Source organism: Sesamum indicum, linkage group LG4 (genome assembly GCF_026168435.1).
Source record: "Sesamum indicum cultivar Baizhima isolate 11 linkage group LG4, ASM2616843v1, whole genome shotgun sequence".
Lineage (NCBI taxonomy): Eukaryota > Viridiplantae > Streptophyta > Magnoliopsida > Lamiales > Pedaliaceae > Sesamum > Sesamum indicum.
Genome location: NC_142660.1, coordinates 18148725 through 18166687, shown reverse-complemented (window position 1 = coordinate 18166687; position 17963 = coordinate 18148725). Strand labels below are relative to the sequence as shown.

At 35.3% G+C, this 17963-nt stretch overlaps 1 protein-coding gene across 1 annotated transcript; it reads left to right on the top strand.

The window, feature by feature from the left end:
* LOC105174176 (uncharacterized) lies at nucleotides 1-17496 on the top strand. The gene is made up of 23 exons (XM_011096185.3): nucleotides 1-322; nucleotides 2386-2499; nucleotides 2623-2666; nucleotides 2756-2819; nucleotides 3853-3967; nucleotides 4048-4115; nucleotides 4352-4449; nucleotides 5780-5951; nucleotides 6489-6708; nucleotides 7151-7277; nucleotides 9918-10027; nucleotides 10166-10258; nucleotides 10712-10843; nucleotides 10964-11097; nucleotides 11858-11944; nucleotides 12019-12089; nucleotides 13208-13283; nucleotides 13401-13472; nucleotides 14108-14147; nucleotides 15316-15593; nucleotides 16399-16576; nucleotides 16660-16871; nucleotides 17129-17496. The coding sequence occupies exons 2-23, from the start codon at nucleotides 2440-2442 to the stop codon at nucleotides 17339-17341; spliced, it is 2664 nt and encodes an 887-aa protein (XP_011094487.1). The 5' UTR covers nucleotides 1-322; nucleotides 2386-2439; the 3' UTR covers nucleotides 17342-17496.
* Nucleotides 17497-17963: the final 467 nt, after the last annotated feature.

Here is a 17963-nt window from a genome sequence, read left to right as displayed (position 1 = left end):
TTTTGATAAGAAGTAACACGGATTTGATTAACTCAAACGCATAGTTTGAAATAGTAATTGTAGCAATCTCTTGAAGAATTAATGTTTGTTTACTTAAATTAAATCTCATTTTGAAATCCATTAAATTCGATCTCCTACGATCCTAATCACAACGATCATTCAAAGTGAGAAGATAGACAAACCAAGCGATTGCAAGGCTTAGATTGAAGGTAAATGAAAATCTACTAATGGGACCTTTTCTACTTGAATCGAGTAGGAGAAGGTGCAAATAAATGGAAATTCCTCCGGTTCTCCCTCCGGCGATTGCGAAGATTCCGGTGAGGTACAAAGTGATCTACGGTATTAAACTTTTCCTTAATTCGATGATAGCCATGAATTTTTGACATTGTTGATCCAACGCTCTAATTGATGTGCTGTGATTTCACTTCATTTATCTTTTAGTAATTTTCTTTTCTGGGATTAACTTTCATTGGTATTGGGATTGAATGCTGTTTGATGCAGTAGGACGTAAGATTTGGAAGAAATTCGTATTTTCATTATGTTTTTGAGGAGAAAAGTTGTATAGAGGGTTGCAGGAACAGGAGATTGAGGGTTTTGATAACTAACCTGTGTTCAGCCTGGGGATATGCTTTCAGTTGAATTGGGGAAATGCTTTCAGACGTTTCAGATTCTAAGCTTTTTGATTGAATTCATCCTCCTCAAATTAGTGTTTCATTAGGGAAAAAAAAAGGAAAAGAACCAGAATTGATGATCTATCTAAGAAACGTCTTTCTGGAGTGAAAACATGAGAAATATTAGGAATCACGAAGGCCACTTGTCACCGTTGTTAGTTTTCTTTGATGAATGGGTACTGCCGAAAAAGACAACCAACCAAAACAGAAATAATACAAGACATTGTGTATATGATGGTGGCGTCTTTTAAGTGTTTGGTGTATGGCTGGGCCACTAAACCCATCTCTAGTGTACTTCCTCCAAAAGTCATCATTTAGCAAATATTACTAACACTTTTAAAGAGTATAATTATAAGTTGTATCCGAGCTTACTAATTATCTTGCTAGCAGATTAGCTAATCCACGTTTTCATACGTGCACAAAGTAAAGCACCCTCATGTCAAATGGAAAGTCAGAACTTGATTCAAGCTAGAGAATCTATTCAGTGCTCTTTGGGAAAAGTCAGATACCTCTAGGTTCTTTGCTAGCAGAAAGTTAAATTACTGTAATGGAAAGACAGAAGTTTATTGCTTTTCTTCGTGTAAACCATGAATCAATTTTGTCCTTGCATCATTGCAAAGAGATGCATGGAGGAAAAGGTGACATAGCAAAGACGTGATGAGTGCCATTAAACTTACTTGATTCACCATGCATTGCGTCTAAAAAATATGCTCCTGTTTAAAGAGCTATAACTACGGCTTTTCAGACCCATGTATTTCAACCTAATCTAACTAATAACAGATGAAGTTATGGCATAAACCACAACTTCCTTTTTAACGATACCAGATTTTTTTTTTCTTTCTTTTCTTTTATAATTTCTCACATGTGTTTAATCAGGGGTGCATCTGGGACCACTGTTTTAGGGTGTCCAAGTTGTTATAACTAGTGAAAAAAAATCTAGAATGCTCAAAGGAAAAGTAAAACTTAAAATATACTTAGATACTCATTAACTAGGTTGTAGGGCCTTTTGCATAGTCTTTTGTTTAAGGCGATAAATCTACTGCTAAATACAACAAAAATGAAATAGTTGGAAAACAGTAGCCAAGAGACATTATTGTAATGAAGAGTAACACTTCGAGAGGGTAGTAAGGGATGCCTCCAGTATTGTCAGTAATTTCCGGTTGCATTTATTCTTAAATACATGTAACTTGTAACTGTTATCTTCTACTTTAACAAACTAAATAAAGGGTATATCGAAGTGAACATATCCAATGTTTAGTTAATCAAACCTTCAAATATAAAATTCATATCGCAGGCTTACTTCTTCTTCTGCTAACCGATTCAACCTCTGATCAAAAGATATAGGTTGGTTATAGTTCATCTCTTCAACAAGTTTAGTACAAAGCATATTGACCACATCTGCTCAATCAAGAGAAGAACCTATGGGTTGTTTTCTGGGAATTTCTGTACAAACAATTAGGGTATCTTGACATGTAGGCTTATATGAATATAGAAAAATTGCACTTCCAGTTTTGGCAGGAAAAAGGCAAACAGCTTCCTGGACTGTATTAAATCATTCCTTTTAAAGTCACTTTAGCCCCAGTTTTGATCTTTTGGGCATTGTCAAAATCCAACAATAGATTTCTGATGTTTCTTTTCTTTGAAAAATTCATTTTTAGTAATACTAAACAATCACTATAACCCAAAAGCTCTAATAATCACTTTGTCTTGGCAGTTGAAAAATTCAGAGATCTCATTGGTGAGACTTTTGCAATTAGTTTCTTTACGAATGGCATATAATAGCAACTCAAAAAGCAATCTGGACGATGATGATAATGAAGAAGAGGAGGTATCACATAGAACTTTTGCCTTTGGACTTTGTTGCTCATCATATTCTGTTTGAGTGTCAACACACAATCTGATTTGTGCTCTTTCTCATTTTCCTTTCCCCTCTAATTTTTCTTTTTTGCAGTTTGAACATTTTGATGATTTTACAGTGGCCTCCTCATGGGAGAGGTTCAATAGTCCACTTTGGGTACATTTTATTAGGTGATATAACTCAAAAGATGAGGACATCACTTGATAATTCTGTTGCCAATTGTTAGGTTCATTTCCGAAATAGAAGCTGTGTGTCGGCATTGGGTGGCTGATGGACCAAAGAATTTATTGGTAAAGCCATTTTATTGCTTAATTGATTTATAGTATAGTTGGTGCTTTTATGACGGAACTTCTGTGGATTTACATCATTTAACCAATTCAGCTTATAGTCTTATAACCCTGTTGTATTTGATAATCATGATCTATGTCATTTTAAATTTGAGAAGGATGACCTTTCTATTTTAATTTCAGCTACTCAATGCTATATGTGTCTCTGCTAAGGCTCAGGTATCCATGGTAGATAGCCCACACTTGGCAAGGCTACATCACCTAGGCCTCCCTTTTGAGGCATAAAATTTCATCTCTTTTGGTGCCTGCACACTGCCTATTGTTGAAACTTGAACCCAAATTCAGATAGTGGTGTGGGTCAAACTTCTAATATATTTTTGTAGCCCTTTTTATTAAATGTCGTCAGACTTTTTCTTAATTATATTATCACAACTCAGTCTTTGTTATGTAGTGGACATAAAAATCCTAGCTGGCAGAGCCTCGTTTTATATATCATTGTCTTCATGATTAGGTTTCTATGAACCGAAAATAACCATTGCAATGCCAACCTAAAGAATACCAATTTTTGTGCAGTGATTTCATGACAAACATGATGCTGCAGTTGATGGGGGTGGAGGTGGACATGCCTGTTAATATTTGGCAGCCATCGCCTCAAATGTAGACTGGAAAGAGCTGTTATTATTGGAAACTTAACCTTGCCAAATTCTTGAATATAGTTCCATTGCCCACCTACAATTTCTCCATTTTTCTTTTGTCTTCTATTTCTTGCCCTTGTTTTTTCAACCTTGATCATGATCCTTGGAGAAATATGTAAGTTGGTTGTACCATAGTGATACTCAGGGACGAATATTTGTTCGGGATTCTTTGTCGGCAACATGCGACTATAGATATTTAGGTTCTCCGCTTTGGAATAACCAGAAGTGGTTTTGTTTTTGCGCGCAGTATTTTTATTGAGAAATTAATTTGCGTTTGATCATGCCAGATATTTAGTTAGGCTCTAGCTTGAAGCTTCATCTCATGTTCTATTTGGTCACAGGCAAAGGATGCAGTTCAAATGGATCTTCTCTTGGTTTTGCACAAGGTCAAGTCTGAGTTCAAGTATGCTATGAAAAGCTATTGCATGGAGTACTATTTTGAAAAAAGTAGCAATGGTACTGTCAATGGTGCTGCATAACTTAACAAGATTACTTTCTCTAGCTTCCTATCTTAGTTATAATTCTCATTAGCTCAGGTGAAGCGGGTGATTGGAATAAGCTATCTCATGATCTGCAACTCTCTTTCGGGGTGAAGGACTTTTTGGTCTCTCTCTCTCTCTCTCACACACACACACAAAAGAAAAAAAAAGGAAAAAAAACACACACACATGCACTCTCTCTCTCTCTCTCTATATATATATATATGTGTGTGTGTGTGTGTGCGCATGTGTGTATAACTATATATATATATGTTGTGTGTGTGAATCTGATGATCTTTCTGTTCAGATATTTCTTCATGTTTGTCACTTATCTACTCTTATTTTTTTTGCAAACACTTAGGTGATTGCACCACTAAGTGCAAGCGGAGTAGTTCTTGATGCACCAGAGGCTAGCAAACTTTTGAGTGCAGTTGCCATTGCTTTATCCAACTGTTCATGGTATGGCTAGTGTTATTTTGTAACTCCTTTGATTTCTTCCAATTTTTTCCCGTTCCAATTTCTTGATTTGATTATTTATGCTATAGCTTTAAGATCATGCCTTAGGAGTAGTAGGATTGAGCACAAGGATATTTGTGGTTTAGTTTGCAAAAGGAAAAATAAATTGGGGTAAAAACCAGTTGGCCAACTTATTGTTCTTGTTATGAGGCAGATAAGCTAGCTTTCAGAGAAACCCATGATCTGTTGTGGTCCCAGTGACATGGTAGAGCTCTGCTTTGTGGTTTAACTCCAGAAACATCTTGATTTACTAAGTTTGACAGTGTGGCATGATTTCGCTGATTTGTGTCTCTGCATTTCATTGGTTAAATTGCGGAAGATTATGGGTAAAACTAGGTTAAGAAAGAATATTTCCGCATCAGTTGCACCAAACAACATCCGTAGGATTTATACAACTTTTGAATCTGTTCTGTGTGGAAAATGTCATAAAGTATACATATATCTGTTGAAATCTGACATAGCAATAATGCCAACAGAACTCTGAAGATTATTAAAGCTGTCACATAATCAAGCATCACGTGGTTAGTCATGTATGTCTGTCTGTGTACATCAAAGTGCACAGCAATTGCGTATAAACTAGATGACTGCAAGTCTTTGCATCATTCCCCTTTCCCATGTAGAAAGCAGAATATGATGGAGCAAACGACAAACATAAAAGTGAACACAAACAAGGTTTTGTCTTGATTTATCCTTCAGTAATTAATGGTTTTGTTTTTGTCCACTTGCTTTTAAGAACGAACTCTTCAATAACACTAAAAATGGGAGTAAAACCAATGAAATGTCAAATAGGATTGGATCATGAAGTTTCATTGATAATAACCTACATAAACGTATATACAATCACGGATATGCCGATATGATATCCGATAAAATTCCGATGTTACCCCTATCTTCAACTATGTGATGATGCTCTTTGAAACTCCAAATTTTTGTGGGAACTGGTTAGGTTTCTAAGAAAATGGTGGCACTGAGACAATTTTGCTCCTCTGAAGTTAAATGTTGAAGTCTTTGGAACATTTAAATTAGTTATTAGTATGAAATAAGAGACTTTTAGCTCTAGGCTTCAGTTAGCAGAATCTGAAGTTCACACCGGGTACAGAATGTCTCAAAATGTATGCTCTTTGTTGGTCTCAAAAGTTTCTTTTTCTTGCTTTTGTTTCTGTTGATTTGAATTTTGATATAGGTTACTGCTTGTTATGCATAACTAGATTCAGTTTCTTCCTTTAAGTAAGTGCATCTATCAATTCATCTCTTTTGTGCTTGTCCATTGCAGCAACTGGCCTGCATTTGTTCCAGTTCATTATGCCTCTCATAAAGCCTATATTGGTATTCAAAACATGGGAACAGCTTTTACTAGAAGATTTGAAGCTGATTACATTGGTAGCCAGGTTCCAGTAAAGCTTATGCATATGGAAGGATTGTATGAGCTGTTTGTTTCTAAATTTGTATGTTCTACACATTCGCAGTTTCAATTCTAATTTGCATGTTCTTTTCATTCCCAGTGTCAAAGAACACCCTTGTGCAGTTAGAATATGATTGTTTCTCACTTACCAAATTGAGTATTTTGTTATATTCTGAGGCTTTAAAGTTAGGAATTCATGTTACATGACTATGCTTTTTTGTTGCATTCAGATGTCTTGTTTATAGTTTTGCACCTTTTAGTTCTCCTTCAGCTTTTAGCTACTGAGGAATTCATTTCTGTGCTAATGAGCGCTTGCATTGGCATTTGGTCTCTTACGTAATGGTTTAGGTTTATGTGATACTTTTTACTCAATATTGTCTTGTTATGAACTGATCTACAATCTGATAGCAACTGTGTGCATATGCATAGGTTTTTCATCATTAAGCTTGAACCCAATGCTTGTTATGGCTGAAAGACTAACATTTCCCATTGCATTTCTCAATCTTAATAATTTTGTTATGTAATTTTAGAGATTTCTATTAACTGATGTGGTATTCCATCTTTTCAAACATTACCAAAGGCCTATGCTGCAGTGGACTTATCAATGAAGTTCAAAGTCCACTTCAAGACGAAGTTGACCTACAGGACCCTTACCTATGAAGATGAGGACGAAGTAGAAGGAGCTGATGCTGACATTTCTGTGACTGGTGAAATTTTTGAGACTGAAGCCACTGGCAGAATGCAATGGGATGATGATTGTCCCTGGAGTGAGTGGTACTCCGCAGAGGATCCAGTCAAAGGTAAATATGCTGCTTCTTATAATAGCATTGATTTTTTCTTTTTTTTTGTATGTCGCTTATGACCAGGATGGGAAATCACAATGGAGAAAATAGTGTTTTCTAGATTCTCTGCTTTTGTTTAGTAACTAGACTATGGAAGATCATACCATTCCTAATTTTACCAGACTAAATGGGATAACAAACTTGATCCTGGGATCTTGTAGATTTGCACCTTTTCTTTTCTGACATTGGGAAAAGTGAGGAAACTATCTTTGTGAATTGTGAATATGTATGACACCTTGACAGGGAGCATATTGACACAATTGCGTCCCTGACAAAACTTTTTACTGTTTGGTGATGCTTTTCTGGAGTAATAGCAGCATTATCTTAGTTTCCTGAATTTCTTAAATATCACTCAGGTCCTGCAATAGTTTTCTCACATTTATTAAGTTACCTTATGCAGGATTTGAGTTGCTTGCTATATGGTCTGAGAGAGTAGCTGAAAGTTCTCTGGATATGGCTGAATTAGAAAATGCCTCACCTATGGAAGCTGATAGTTGGTTCTTGTATCCAAGTCTTCCACAAAATCTGTAAGAATTCTGTTACTTTGAATGTGCATGAAATGTTCATTCTCCATGTGCATGAAATGTTTTATATGTTCCCATCAAAATGTATCTAGTTTTGGCGTCTGCATTGAAGTCCTTGTGAAGTAGGATGGTGCATGACATGCAATACTAATCAAGAAGAGTTGTGTATGGAGATTACAAGGGACTTTTAGTAGAATTAACTATATGTAGATAGCAGCGGATTTGTTTTCATATCTTAGTTGCTCTTTTCCTCCATTTGAATAGTTAAGACTGGAAACCAACAGTTTTTCACTGTTTCAAACCTAAAGTTCACTTTTGAGAGTCTGTGATGCTAATCCTTATTGTTAGAATATTTAGGATTTGTGAATATCTTTTGTTATTTGTTTTGGATAGGTATCTTTGATTGTTATCCACTGAGGGCCTCCTTTACTTTTATGGATGGGATTAAAGGAGGTTAGATATGTTGGGATATTTGTTAAGATGATAATTTAATAGTTTATTTACTTTGTATGAATTACTGAATGATTATTGTGTGGTAATTTTATGTTGCATTTATTATTATAGTTGTTATAAGAGATAAGATTTGAAATTAGACAAAAACATCAATGTTACATAGTACTATCACAAAATATAAAATAATATTTTTCAATATAAATAATATATCTCATTACAATATTATAAATGTAAAAATAATAAAATAATAACAAATATATATCTAAATTGACAAATTATTATAATTTTTTAGCATCAAAAGAAATTTTTATTTTTAAAATTAATGTATTTATCTCTAATTTAAAATTTATAATAAATACTTATTAAAATTAATAAAGTAAAAATAATTTTTAATTTATAAGTTTTTGGAAATTAAAATTAATTAGTTAATCGTAATTCATTATTTTTATTATACTAAATTATTATAAATAATTCTGAAAAGGAAAAGTTTTTACTGGCACCTCTGTGCATTGTCTTCTTCCATGTGAAAAATTGCAATGCCCCTCGCCGCTTGCTTCTCTTCCCACCGTCCTCACTTTCCTCGCCCCTTTTCAGCCTGCCTCTCCGCCTCCGCCAGCACACCCTCATCTCCCTCGTCTCCCTCCTCGATCCCTCTCTCGTCTTCAACACCGCCGCCGCACACCCCCTGCCATCTTCCTCCACCCAACACCGCTGCCCTTCCTCTCTATCTTCCTCCACAAAACAGCCCTACATCTTATATATATATATATTTTATATCTATATCATTTTCCCTTACAGAAAAATTAGGGCAAATCGGTGCTTGAAATGAAGACAATAATGACCTATTTATTTCAATACAAACTGTTTCACTTGGAGCAAATGACTCAAATTCTTGCTTGGCCATCTTTGAAGCAGGAGCATTCTTGAGAAAACTCCTATAGTAGAGAGAAACACTCTGACATTCTTTAATAACTATGCCGGGTTGTTGGGTTATTTTAACTAGAGAGAGGGGCAAATGAGTGACTAATTGTACTGTTCTGAGTTCATTATTGGTACACAAAAATTAATACCAACTCGATGGGTAATGGGAAAACATAATAACACTATCAACATTGGGATGACAATCCTGCCACAATTCAAATTAGTACTAGGCCCAAGATGCTATTAATGGGATGGGCAAATTGAAAGTAAATGAAATATAGAACATGACTAGGCACGATATCATATTTAATACCAACAAGTAAAGGAGGCCTAAGTTGTAGTTATCTTAATTCCACCACTATATACAGAGGTGGAATGATTAGTAATATACACAACATTCTCTTTTCTTTTCTTACTTTCTACATGTCTTACACTTTTCATGATCAGTCAATATGTTGTTTCACCCGCCTGTTCAAATATTTGAATTTTCTGGTGAAGACATTAAATGGACCTCATCTACAAGAATCCTTCTGGTGATGTTTATCGTTGTCCACAACCCTTCCATTGATGCAAACCAGGCTTCCATGTAGACTCCAATACTGGGTTTGTTGTGTTTCACTCTCTGGCTTTCCCATTAATATTCTTCCAAATTGTTTTCAAACAAAGGCCCTTGTGGAAATAAAAATCCAAATTATTTGGAGTTGGCCCAAACATTTTCCTTTTATGAGTCTCTTCTCTGATTCGAGCTCGCCATGGGCCTATAATTATTGTTTTTGTCCCACTAATTGATGATATTAGATATATTCCTATCCCTTCAGATAGTAAACACGCAATATAGCGGAACTGCATACCAAGGTTGCATATATAGCCATGCTATTACTCTATATATCATGCACTTTTATCTGCTCCGCAAGTTATTCTCTCCTCTTCTCTTTTGCTGTGTAGCTGAGAAACATACCCCTATTTTCTCTCTACTGAACATCCTCTAGAGTCTAGAAACCTGTGAGCTGTTTCCTTCTGCAAACAGATAACTGAACTGTTGCTTTAAAACATCACGGCATGGAAGAACATAAATGCTGGAAATGTTGGTGCTGTAATATTTGGATCAATTTTCATGGGAAAATATTTCTAGCTTGTGTTCTCCAATCAGTTAATGTTGTTTTGAAGGAAGTAGTAGTCTAAAAATAATGGTCTTCAATTTATGGACATTGTAGTGATCTGCTCCTTGTTTGGGAAGTGATAAAATAACGTCTATTAATCCATGTTTAGCAGTGATATTTCTGATGGAAACACAATTGGATTTGCATCACAGTTGCGCCTTTTGGTTAAGGCATTGGAGATGTCACTAGAGGCTCAATATATGGAAGATTTTCTGTCAGGTTTAAAATCTTATATGTGTAATTGATGAATTAAATGAGAATTGTTTAATGCTGCACTGTAGTTTATATTTTGCTCTTTTTCTTATATCATAGTTTTCAATGATTTTGACTATTTCATTCTTTCTCTTAATTGAGCAGTTGAAAAGTCAGCTTCTGAAAATCTGAGCTCTTCAGCAGTCGTACCTCCGCCAACAGTTCTTGATCGCGTCCTAAAAGATCTTTTCCATGAGGGTAGCAAATTGTCTCTTCCTTCAGTTGCCACATCATGTTTTAATCTCATAAAAGACAAGAGCCCTTGTCTGCCTTATGCTTGTGACATTACTGGTGTCTGTTACTTCTCAAAATCCACATAGTGGATTGTTGCTGCTTCTCAAGCATGATATTGCTGTTTTATTTCTTCTAACAATCTAAATTGTTAGTCCAAATGTAAATGAATTTGTATTCTGCTTGCAAGCATGCACAAAGGAAGGCAGAAAGTTTAGGAGGTTAGGACAGCATTCATGTTGTATTATATTCATAATTATGTTGTATTTGCTATAAACTTCAACTGTCTATTTAGATTATAAGTCATTGTTCAGGATTACAATGTATTAAGAGGATTTGTTAATTGCATGATGTGGAGGTTTTGGTTGTAGATGCATGGTGACAATTTGTTGCTTTAGTTAATTTCTTTTCTTCCTGCAGTTACAGAAGCTCAAGTGGGTTCCTCTCTGGATGAAAATAAAAGTTCTCGAGCTATTAAAGGCTCTCCACTTGACTCACTCTTCGGACAGTTCTGTTTACATGCTCTTTGGTTTGGCAACTGCAATATACGTGGTATTTTTCTTGGTTATGAGCTTATGAAGTGACTACCCTCACATGCAGACCTTTTTTTTTTATTTTTTCCCCCTATCTTTTTATGCTTATCTCACCTTTATTATTTTGTTGTTTGATTAGCCATCGCTGTGCTCTGGATAGAGTTTGTGCGGGAGGTTCGTTGGTGTTGGGAAGAATCACATGCATTGCCAAGAATGTCATCAGACGGAGCAATCGATTTGTCGACCTGTTTGATTAATCAGAAACTGCACATGGTTGGTTTTCCTGTACTGTCTATCCATCTGGATCTGTATGCATCCCCTGCGCTGGACTGTCTAGCATTTTGCTATACAACAAATTGTACTGTTGTCGAGTTATACATTCTATGTGTGACTTTGAACAATTTTAAATTGACGGCTGTTGATCCACTTTCCTTCACACGTAGCTTCCTTAATAAAATTGATAATTGATATGGCATGTACCCTAAGCTGAAAAATTATGAAGCTCAAGATTCAAATTGGTAAAACTGCTTCAGATTACCTAAGGGAATCTTCAGTAACTTCTCTTCCAGTGATATCTTGTTGTCAACTCATATCATGGTCTTTTTCTTTCTTACATAAAGTTTTACACTTGTATTTTTGGCATAAATTAATGCAATGAAAACCAGGAAAAATATACAATTATGAATGTGTCTGCAATAAAAAGATTTCTATATGTGAGGTCATATATGTACTATTGTATATAATCAGACTTCCAGAGTTCGGATTCATCATTACTGATGACCCATATGATATGTGTATCAATGATGCTTTGCAACATATTTCTGCAGCAAGGACCTTGAGTAGGTTTCAGTTTATGATCTGGTTGGTTATTCCATAATGTCTTTGGAGTCGGATAGATTCTCATGTTATGAGGATTGCTCTCTCTTCTCCGTTTCTCTTTAAAGAACAAAAACGTGTTCCTATTTCAGTTTTATGTATATAACTAAAATCCTTTGGTGAAAACCATTTGACTGATCCTTTATACTGTTCTCAGCTTGCTATATGCATCAATAAAAAGAGTCTTCAGGGTAAAGGGCATGATATTGGCAGACATGATGATTCTGCTACTGCTGATTTACAGGTAGTCTATTTTGAAGTTCCTTGTGATAGTTGTATTAAATTTGTTAACCTGTAGATATCTGTATTTGACTGCAGCAAAATATGCAGATTCAAACAAAGTTTTCAGCTTCTCTTGGTGCTTGTGAAGGGTTCGGTAACAATGACAGGTGAAAAGCAAGAGCTAATTCTAATATTAATCAGTTCAAGCTAGTCTTTTCCTCACTTTAGAGACGGCACCAAACAAATAGCTTGATCTATTCTTTCTGATGATATTTACTTTACTGCACTAATAATTCAAGAATCTCTAAATAATTGCTATGTATTATCTATTTAACTCCCAGTGGTTGAAGTCTATTTAATCATTTAATAATTGAAGTTGGATATAGTGCCATTTTCTAACTTTACATACAGGCATTCTATATAGATGATAAATTTTGTTAATATGATGCTATGCTCATTGATTAATTGGTGTCCACACTATCAACTCTCTCTGATTGAAATAAGGAGTACAAAACTCAGTCTTCAAGCACACATCCACATTGCCTGGCACTTCTTGAACAACGACTTGTTGACTAAGGGCTTCTATCTATTGCTTGGCCATCCGCTTCATCTCTTGTCTTTCCAATTTTAAATCTATTTTTGTTGTGTGTGCTTCATCTCAGAAATCAGAACCATGTAATATTTGCTAAATTTTAACAGTTTTTTAGCAACATTGTCACTTGCTAGTAGTATTATCAGTTGCAACAGAATCGATGCAAAAGATGCAGAATATAATTGATTTTAGAAAAAATGAAAAAGAAAAAGATAAAAGAGGAAGGAAAAAGGAAAATGGTAAGCAATAAAACAGATGGATCTAATACACCATTATTGGATGTGATGTATGGCTTGGGTTTCTGCACTGGACAGTTGAGTCTGATTAATTGGTTCTAGGGGACATTGGATTCAATATGTGTCACATTTTAGTGTATCAGAGGTCAGTGACTATTGTTAAGGCATGCTATTGGTAAATATTTATTGAAATTTGAGTACTACAGATTATGAGGATGCAAGTCCTTATGCTGCGACATGCTGAGACTTGCTATAATGTTGTAATACTTGTGCTTTCGATAGGAGTAGTGGATGCTAGATACTTGCCAACTTGGTCTACTCGGGAATAGGAATTTGAGTCCTATTCATCCTAGTGGTTAACCAAATTGCTTGTTTGGTTCTGCAATGTAATTTGTACTTATTCCTAGATATTGTTGTATTTCTGCTTCTTTTAGTTTGAGCTTCTTCAAATTGTCAGGAAGAGCTCATCCCGGGTTGCAGGGTCTATGATGCTTTTGAAATCATACAATATTATACAAGCTCCAATTACCCAGGTCAACTGCTAAGCTAGCTATCTTTGGCATCTTCCCTTTCCCTTCTTGCACCATGCACTATTTTGCGTCAAACAACACTTAAGTGAATAATGTGCCGTTCATCTCTTACTACCATAGGATCCTCCTCCTATGACGGAAGACATGCATGAAGAACGACTTCAAGCTGCTGAAGCATTGGGTGATTCATTTGTAAGATTAAACCATTGCAGTATTCAATCTTTTCCTCCTGAAAGATTATTGTTGGCCTGTTCTTTTAGAAACTTTTGCCTGCCTCATCAATGGGAACTGCTTTATGTAATAAAAATGCTGGCATGTTCTAAGTTGAAATTGATAAGATTTTAACACAGTGGTTACATTTTTATTCTTGGTGAAAGGTGTTAACAAGCATCTTATGTCAAGTATTTATCATTCACCATGTTAGCCAAGACCGTGTTTGCATTTAAGGGATAGTTTGGGATTTCGAGTCTATAATAGCAAATCCATTAAGTTTGTTCGGATAATTTGAGTTATTTACGATTCAAATAACAATTTTGAGTTACTTTTTCAAGTATCTTGAGGGATTTAAAATTCGCCTAGTTTCTTTAGTCATTTGAAGTCCTGGAACTCCAAATTCTTGCTTCATATAAGATCCTTCCTTTCAAAAATTCAAGTTATGTAAGTGTTTAGATCATTGGGTATTCATTGAGATAGTAACTTCATTGCTGGTTGAAGTTTAAGAAGCCACTTTCAACTTCTTTCGTGTTTAGCAGTAAGAAGTACAAGCTTGTGAAGACCACTGACTCATTAACTGTTAACTAACGAGTATTGTCCCCATTTTGTTGCAGAGCTTCTCTGCTCAACTTGAAAAGGATATTCTGGCATCAGGTTAGGTTCTTCATGCGAGGGCTTTTTATTTCATACTGCTACTAGCTTTTTTTTTCCTCTATAACTAGTTTCTCGTCATGTTTTGTGTGCATAATGACCTTCTCTCTTTCAGCAGAATCAACAATATACTCTTTTGAATAATGAAGATGAAAGATTATTTTAGCATCTGAGTATTAGTTTTTATGATATGCAAAATTCTTTGAAAAGTTAGTACGTTTGAGGTTGTAAGAAATTAAGGACTCGAAGTCATAATGCTGTCACGGTTGCTTCTTTTGGCAATAAGCCTGATTTCCTGATTTAAGGATGCCTCACCCCTTTGCAATGTTAATATGGTGCTAAGAATTAGTGAGCAATCATGTTTATCCATATCTTGTTGTACTTAATTCATTCTTGACCATTCTTAAATTTCTTTCTTTCACTAGAATGATTTTTAAAGTGATTATTATTCATCGACCATCTAGACAATTTTAAGACCTACTCACATAAATGATAATCAACTTCCACTAATTAAAAGTTCGAATAATCAGATTTTATTTTGTTCGAGTCCGATCATATTTTATCAGTAATTTAGTAATGTAGTTTTGTGATTTTTTCAAGGGAAACATGTTGGAACTGCCTTGTGCATTTTTAAGAAACTTCATTGTTTGATTCTATGTGATTGTGAAAATTGGGGAACTTTGGTTTCTTGAACCAATTCCCAAAAAGAAAAAGAAAGCAAGAAATAAAATGATTGGGTCCAAAATTCTGGACATTTTAGGTACACCCAAGTATGTCAGGGTCTGAGAGTCCAGTGGTTTTTCTATTGGATAGGGGTAGCATAGGGTACCAAAATACCATTGTTGGTATATATTATGTGCCACATGATACGTAGCCATTGACATGCATAAAATTGATTGCATTCTAATACAAATTTATGTTTTATGGAAAGTTAACAATCTCTAATATGCATCATCCATGACTGCATTGTGTAGTTTCTACTTTCATTTGTCAATGTGATTTAGTTTCAAAAAGCAAACACGCAGGGACACCCAATCATCTTTTATGAATTTTTGCCAATATGATATTTTGACCTTTCCTGTTTATTGTTAGAACTTTTCTAGTAAAGTATGTCTTCTCCATCTGCTGAGTATTTTAACTGAGGAAAGACTGTGTCTCAATATGACTACAGACATGTCTGCATTCAAGGCAGCTAATCCGGATGCTGTTTTTGAAGATTTTATCCGATGGCATTCACCAAAAGATTGGGAAAGTGATTGCAGTGAGAAGCTTGAAGAGTCTCGAACTTATTCAGAGGAAGAGTCCGCATACGAGTGGCCTCCTCGAGGAAGACTTTCAGAGAGAATGTCTGATATTGGGAACTCATGGAGAAAGATTTGGAATGAAGCTCTGCCTTTGCCAGCTTCTGAACAAAAGCCACTCCTAGATCCAAACAGAGAAGGAGAAAAGGTATTCATCTTTTTCTTGTTTTTGTAGCTATTTCTCTTCTTGTATTAGTCTAGTGGTTGATCTAGTTCTTTTGCAGTTTCACTTTGGTTGATCTAGAAATAAATACTTACATCATGTGTCTAATTCAGTTGGTGGTCTTTCACATTGATTACCATTAGTGGTTTCTCCTTCCTGCAAATAAGGATTATAATATACCATAAGGTTCTGTGAAAGTAGCACATTGATTGGCTTAAGAGCTTTTAATTTAGGCAAATCTTGCAAGTGGTGTGCTGATTTCAAGCAGACTTTTCAAGTACACAGCGAACTCGTAAAGAAGCTATCAGCAATGGCTTGGCAGAATAACATATCCTCAGATTTGAATAACGAATAATAAGCATAAGATTGAACATGAAAGTCAATAGAACACCACAAGTGATGCAGACTGGTGGTTCATACTAAGGAAAAAGTAGATGATTAAAATTTCAGGAAGAGCAGCATAGAAGAAAACGATTTCATGTTAAGTCATTTTGGATTTTAAAATCATATATGAGAAATGCAGACTAGACTTCATGGAAACTTCCTATAATGTAAGTGGAAAAACTTCCCTGGGTAGAATTTGATGTGTTCTTTGAACAAGGAAATCTATGCAAACTTGCTTTACTTGTTTGGGCGTTCTCCTTATATTGCCATTGTGCCTGTTTGTATGAGTTGACACATTAAAGAAACATGTTTAAGGCATGTAGCTATGTTTTGGACATCGTCTCTACATTGTTCTTTTATTACTATCCTTTGGTCAGCTTTTAATTGTTATGTCATCGGGAGTTAGGTTCTTCACTATTTGGAGACGCTGAGACCACATCAGCTGCTGTCACAAATGGTATCTACTGCCTTCAGAGCAGCAGCTGACATTCTTAATCAAACATCATTTGGTGGGTTAAAGCAGATGACCACAAAAATGGGACAATTATACATCACTATGGCATCTATCCTGAAATATATGCAATGTATGTCGTTTGGTACATTTCACTTTTTAGTTTATTTTGTTGAAGCACTTTTAAGCACTCACAAATGGTTTGTTCGATGACAGCATATAATACGACTAGTGATTCAGAGGTCATCGAAGACCTCAGCCGGCTTTGTGTTACTTTTGAACACATTGAGAAGTTAATACTACTGGCAGCATCCCTTCATTGCAAATTCTTGCAATCACCCCACCTCGTAGAAGCAATTTTCAGTGACTACTATGACTACTATCTGCAGGAAATGGGAACGGGCTCTTCCCAAGGTGATAAGAGAAAGGTAAAATTCTGTATGTGCCAATGTTTCTCTTCGATTGTATTTATCTTAAATTTCATTGATCAAGTAGCAATTTTTAACATCTCATACAACTTTTGGTAAAGCAATGTCAAAAAGCACGAATTATTAGTGCTATGGTTGTTTTGTTTTAAGACAAGTACACCAAAGCTCCCCCTTTTTTGTTTGCAAAGTTAATGTACGTAAGTTCTTGTCTTTTGTATTCATCTTCATTCTTAATCTTGTTATTTTACATGTGCCAGGAGTTTGACAAACCGCAAGAAATACAGTCGCAAGATAGAAAGGTAATTGCTGGCATGTTCACTCCGCCAACTGCTGCACAATCATGGAGGAAAGTTAAGAGCATGGGAAATCTCCTCAACGGCCATGAACCGGTCTCCAGGGAGTTAATATTTTCTAAACATGATCGAGCGAATGGAAGCTATTTTGATTCCTCTACTCCTAAGTTTTGTTAACAAGAGATAGAAACTTACAGAATGTATGTATCTCAAACTTCAAATGACCTCAGAGTAGCTCTTTCAGTTGCCTCATGCGATTGATTTTCGCGTAAATTATAAATTCACTGAATTTTCTTATTATCTTATGGAAATATCTCTTATCAATTTTTCTATATACTTATTTCCAATTTCTTTCTTTGGTTATGTGTGGGATTGGTTCTGTATAGCATGAATATAATTACTCTCAAACATTACAGCACTTAAGGAGATGATTGGTCAACATTGCTTGTATGGGAAAATGAATTTAGGTCTAGAAGTGTTCGATGATTTGAAGTAATATCATTTTTGCAATATTTAAGTGCACAAGAAAGTTGTAAAACTGTAACTTTGGGTTAATTCAATACCATACCACCAATAGGCTTGTCAATGGGTAGGGTATTAGCCTATTCATATTAAAAACATAACTTTCATACCCATACTATCCTACCAAATGGGTAAGAAACCCTACTCTATTCTAGATCCATGAAATTAAATAAGTGGGTATGGATAGAGTCTAATACGCTAAAATACTCATGGGTATGCGTAATGGTTTAATACCCTAAAATACTCATGGGTACCGATATAGTCTAATGCCCAAAGA